At 44.4% G+C, this 5,173-nt stretch overlaps 1 protein-coding gene across 1 annotated transcript; it reads right to left on the bottom strand.

Moving 5' to 3' along the window:
• Positions 1 to 577: 577 nt before the first annotated feature.
• LOC118416380 (NLR family CARD domain-containing protein 4-like) lies at positions 578 to 4,569 on the bottom strand. Its single transcript, XM_035821476.1, has 4 exons — positions 4,539 to 4,569; positions 4,121 to 4,378; positions 3,751 to 3,795; positions 578 to 3,357 (listed from the first exon to the last, which is right to left on the bottom strand). The coding sequence occupies exons 1-4, from the start codon at positions 4,567 to 4,569 to the stop codon at positions 578 to 580; spliced, it is 3,114 nt and encodes a 1,037-aa protein (XP_035677369.1).
• Between the last annotated feature and the right edge of the window lie 604 nt (positions 4,570 to 5,173).

The raw sequence follows: 5,173 nt of genomic DNA on the forward strand, positions 1-5,173 counted from the left end.
CAGAAGGTTGTCCACATTTCCATTTGAGGGATGATGTGTTTAGTTCTTGAATGATCAAAACGCTGATCCATCTGCTCTATGATCACCAGAATATCAAACAGCTGGCGCTGGTGTCTGCTCCCTCAGGAATTACGTCCTCACTGTACCTGTATATGGAAGAGGGAACCTATGTAGAGGAGGTCTAAACTCAGGTCATACAGAAACTCAGACTGTTGGACAGACTGGAAACAATACAAAAACTCCCAGTTTTTTTACGTTTGTTTTATGCTGCCATTATACGGATAGAATCTGGCAAAGCAAGCTCAATGTTCTTTAGCCTTTAGCGACCAAATGCCTCGTTACCTTTGCAGCAAACCTCCACTCGCATGTGTTTTGTCATGTGGTAATATTTATATAGGTTTTGTTCTTGAGTAGACATGTATGCTCGCCACCAACAGAAAGGAATGAGTTCCATCTGGTTTAATCCATTTGAAATGGAACGCATGCCTTCGAAAAATGCCTGACGGAAAATGAATGTATTTTTGGCTAAAATCAGTTTGGGGCCTACATCAACATAAATATTGGGCCTATTTTGTACTCACTTCAGCTCCTCCAGTGTTGGATGTTCCTCAGCAGCCTGCACCACAGCCTGGAACCCTGCAGGCTCCATGGAGATGTTCTGCAGGTTCAGCCACTCTAAGGCAGGGAGTCTGGGTAGAGCCTCGGCCAGAGTCATGGCAGCGGTGTCAGGCAGGGGTGTAGGGGGGTCCCAGGAACCAGACATTTCCAGCCTAGTCAGTGCCGGCAATGCGCTGATGAGCTGTGCGACGTTTCCCCATCCGTCTCCTGTTACTCCGTCATAGTACCCTATGTACAGCTCTTCTAGTGTGGTGTTACAATTGCAGAGTGTTTGGACCATTGAGAGGATGTCTGAGTCCCCCATGTTATTGTCCCTTACATCCAACACCTGTAGTTCCACCAGGTGAGGCAGAGCTCTGACCAGTGCCGATATTACCCTGCCAGTGATACCTGTCCCCCTTATCTTTAACTCTTTCAATGCTGTGAGGTGGGGGAGGATATCAACCAGGCATTCCAGTCCGAGGTCTCCTATACGCATATTACAACTTATGTCCAGTTTTATCATTCTGGTTAACTGACACAGTGCAGGGACCAGTTTGCGCATGCCTGTGGCGCTGATACCAGTCCATGCCAGGACCAACACCTGCATGGCTGTAAGAGTATGGAGCGTAGTGGCGAGGTGCTCCAGTCCGTTGTCACCGATATTATTATGACTTATATCCAGTTCTCTCAGTCCCGCTAGGTGGCGCATATAGGAAGCCAGGGATGACATGCCCACACCCGTCATTCCGACTCCAAACCCTCCCAGGCGGAGCACAGCCAGGTGAGGTATTCTGGATAGCCCAACCTGTAAGATTTCTATCCCATCGTCACCAAGGTTAGAGTTGGTGGAAAGATCCAATTCCTCTAACAGAGACATGTGGCTGAACCCCTGCACAAGCTGCTGAAGAGTCGATAATGTTTGACTTGTGAAACGAAGGCTCAGCGCTCTCAGACCAGGAACATTCTTCAAAGCTAAAACCAGCCTGGCTGTCGCCTCGGGAGAGATGAATGATGTAATCCCCACTCTCACTTCCAACCGCGGATCATGCAAGTAGGATGCAAGACTCTGCTCTAGGCCCTGACGAGCATCGTTGATACCGACAATAAGTATGACTTTATCCTGCGATTCCGATGATAAGATATTTTTCAAATAATACATAAGATTATCTAATGGTTTGCTGTGCCTGTTAATGTCTACGAAGATAACTGGTAGAGCTTTGCTGACAGCCAGCAGTACGTCCCGCTCTTTCCTTTCATCCAAAAGGTCAAGACAGAGGAAAATAAATGCTTCATACGTTTCCTCTGGACTCCTCATACTTTGCTTTACTGGCGTCTTAAACTGACCCGCATGTACATGTGGAAACTCCTTGCTTCGGAGATTGCACAGTACATTCAAGACAGCTTGAGCCGCCTGTGTGTCACACCCACACGTGAACCGAAGCAGATTACTGAGTTGAAGTGCATTGCTTATGGAGGTGAGCTGAAGCACATCTGCAGGGTCTCGGTTTACTAACGCATGCGCGATATATCGTCCGGCCAAGAACTCTTGCATCGTCTTGTGTGAAAAGTTCAGTTGCTTCCTTGGATGCAGTTTAGAGGCAGAAACCTCCAAGGAGACCACGCCAAGCTTTAACAGTAACTCAGAGTTAACTTTTTCCCTCTCTACTTGCGTAAGATCTAGTAGGGTCTCATTTCTTCGAAGTGCCTCTAATGCTACCTTACCAAATTGCAGTAAAGTATCGGCCACGTCTGTAGGCAGCCCGTCTGTTGGCATGTCTACTCCTTCCCGCACACAATACTTTCTAACTAGACATGTCAGCAGGTTCTCGTACAGCCCCGTCATTGTTCCAGTAGCCACCATATCTCGGTTCTCCTGCCACAGGACACAAACCAAGAACAGGAAGATAGGGGTATGGATCAAATCATTAACAATCCGGCTTTCCCAGCGAGGTATGATGAATTCCAAAGGAAGGTGACAATGGGGTGTGATGTCAAAATGCTGCACTAAGAGCTGTTCTCCTCGTTCTGAGTTTTTTTCCGATCTGAAATACTGCCGGATGTATTCTACCACCTGTGCAACGGAGAAGCCCATGATGTGTGCGCTAGAGTCTGGTCGGATGTACTGCTGCACTCCTGCTGAGGGTCGGGATGTGATCACGATTGCGCTGTTGGGGTACAATTTGCCGTCGAGCAGTTTTGGAATGGCTTGCCTGTTTGCCCTGGCCCCGGGTCGTAGCTCATCATACCCGTCGAGGAGAAAGAGCACACGGGACTCGTTCTTTTGGAGTATTGTTCTAATGGACGTAACATCTATACCTTCGATTGTTTCAGGAACACACTGGTCCCACACCATCTCCTCCAAGGTTTCATCCTCCCTGACCTCCCGGAGTCGAATCAACAGGACGATATCGTACAGTCTGCCCAACTCTGTTTTCTTTGAAACGGCATCGATGGCTTCTTTGGACAGAAACGTTGTCTTTCCCTTTCCAGCTTCACCCTCAATCAGAATACACCTCGATGCCGTGGACTGTCCTGTGACAGTGTGGTTTAATAAGTCGTCTAATGAATTGATTTTTGTTTTCTGCACTTGCCAGATGTATCTTCCGGACATTTGTTGTTGTTTGTCTTTTATCGATACTAATTCTAACTGTGTGAATATGTCACTGAGGGTAAGTTTGAAGTTGTCATTCCAGACTAGAGGTTTGAAGTAAGTCAGCTTCAACTCGTAGTACTTCTTGATAGCCTTTCGGAACACATCTGGGATGACAGGAAACTGTTGTAAGACTGAATTCAATTAAGCAATGAAAATTTAGGTTGATATCGATTTTCTTACAATTTTTTTAAAAGAATCGTTCCAAATTGGTGTCCATACCAGAGCCGATTATATTTATAAATCACCTATCCCTTTTGTGATGGACAAAACCAACAGAGGCAAACAAAAACTTCAACAAGATTACGCCATACGGCACGTATATTTTTTTAAACAAAGAAGAGCAGCAGAATTCCATCATCATCAGTCACTGGGTTCTTCATCTATAGTCTGGAAAGTCCTATAGCTGCAATTCAGTCTTTCTTCATCCTTAGAATTCCATACATGTACTTAAGATGCTAGATACTTATTTTGCACATATATTAAAGAAATGACCCTACCTTCTATGTCCTGTTGGCTACTTGAGGCTTGTGGTGTCGTCATCTCTGAATAGATCGATAATACATGTATTAGTAATAAAACATTTGGAGATTTATTTCCCTTCTACTATGCTGTACTGGTATTTTTTAGTTGAATGTCTGTCAAGATTGACAGTGTCATAAAGGCATTGACCTTATGGTTTTCGTTACAGTCAGCTTTCATATCGGAAAGAAGCATGCACCTTTCAATCAATTATGCTATGTATTTTTTTTCCTGAAACAACATAATAGGTAATAGAACATTGCCTAAAACACGTATAACTTTTTTTTACTTAGAAAGATTCATCCCATTGTGATTTTTATAGAAAGAAATGTATATACTTAAACATACCAGGATATTTGTTCCTTAGACTGTCCACTGTACTTTGTAACTTTGCCTCAGACAGAGCCTCCATCAGGACCTCTATGGTGGCTCTCTCTCCATTCCGCTTGAGCCATTCCTCCAACAGGTCCATACAGCGGGACTTGTCATCTCGGTTTCTACTCTCAATGTTGTCAGTGTCTGACCGCCGAAAATCAAGATGGAAGGCCAGGTCCTTCCAATCTGAGCTAACCTCTTCCTTGACAAGAAAAAAGGACTTTCGAACACCTACAAAGCAACATAAAATTATTATATCATTAATCTTTTGCCAATGATTCAACGATCTCCAATCGGAAAAAAATATTTACTGGTTGAGTACCCCAGATTCCCTCTATTTGATATCTCCGGCCATAATATACAGTACAAGCTAAAGCATGTGCAGCCTTACCTGTAGCACTGTCCTGCTGTCCCTCAGCCATTGTGATCACCTAGTCGTGTGAGTTGCTTATATGGTTCTCTCTTAAGATTCCACGTACTGTAAAAAAAACTCAATTTTGAGAAAATCTTCTTAGAATGAAAATCATTATCAGCTACGTGATGCTTCAGTGCCCATGTCTAGAGAAAGATTTTCTGCTAACAGAAATCACCAAACAGCTAAGACAGGCACAATAAGCCCGTCATAGTACATGTTCATGAGGGTCACCATGTTATCGTGTGTCCTTGTTCTCTTCGCCAAGAAGAGTATGTTATTGCTGACTTGGGTCTGTATGTAGATCAACAGCAAATAACTCCAGAAATTGTGGATGGAACTTTGTGATTTTTGGTAGGTGTGTAGCGGTTATCAAAAGGAATCCCAAGTTAGAAAACGGTTTACCTGGCGTTTTCCTACGGTACCGCAGCAAGCTTGGTATGTTTTTGGGGTTTGTTTTGGGCAGCATAAGTCAAAATGCAGCTGGGCCATTTTCACGATACTTGGTAGGTGTGTAGCGGTTTTGGAGAGGAAGGTCAAGTGCGAAAATGGTTTACCTAGCTCCTACCTACGGTGCTGTAGCGGGATTTGTATGTAAGTGCGTTTGTCTGTAT

Source organism: Branchiostoma floridae, chromosome 5, assembly GCF_000003815.2.
Source record: "Branchiostoma floridae strain S238N-H82 chromosome 5, Bfl_VNyyK, whole genome shotgun sequence".
In the NCBI taxonomy this organism is placed as follows: domain Eukaryota; kingdom Metazoa; phylum Chordata; class Leptocardii; order Amphioxiformes; family Branchiostomatidae; genus Branchiostoma; species Branchiostoma floridae.

Excerpts from the sequence above, each read along its gene's own strand:
- LOC118416380 (XM_035821476.1), bottom strand. The coding sequence starts at position 4,569 with ATGGCTGAGGGACAGCAGGACAGTGCTACAG. Across the intron at positions 4,379-4,538 it reads ACAGCAGGACAGTGCTACAG|GTGTTCGAAAGTCCTTTTTT; the intron begins GTAAGGCTGCAC and ends GTTGCTTTGTAG. Across the intron at positions 3,358-3,750 it reads TAGCCAACAGGACATAGAAG|ATGTGTTCCGAAAGGCTATC; the intron begins GTAGGGTCATTT and ends CTGTCATCCCAG.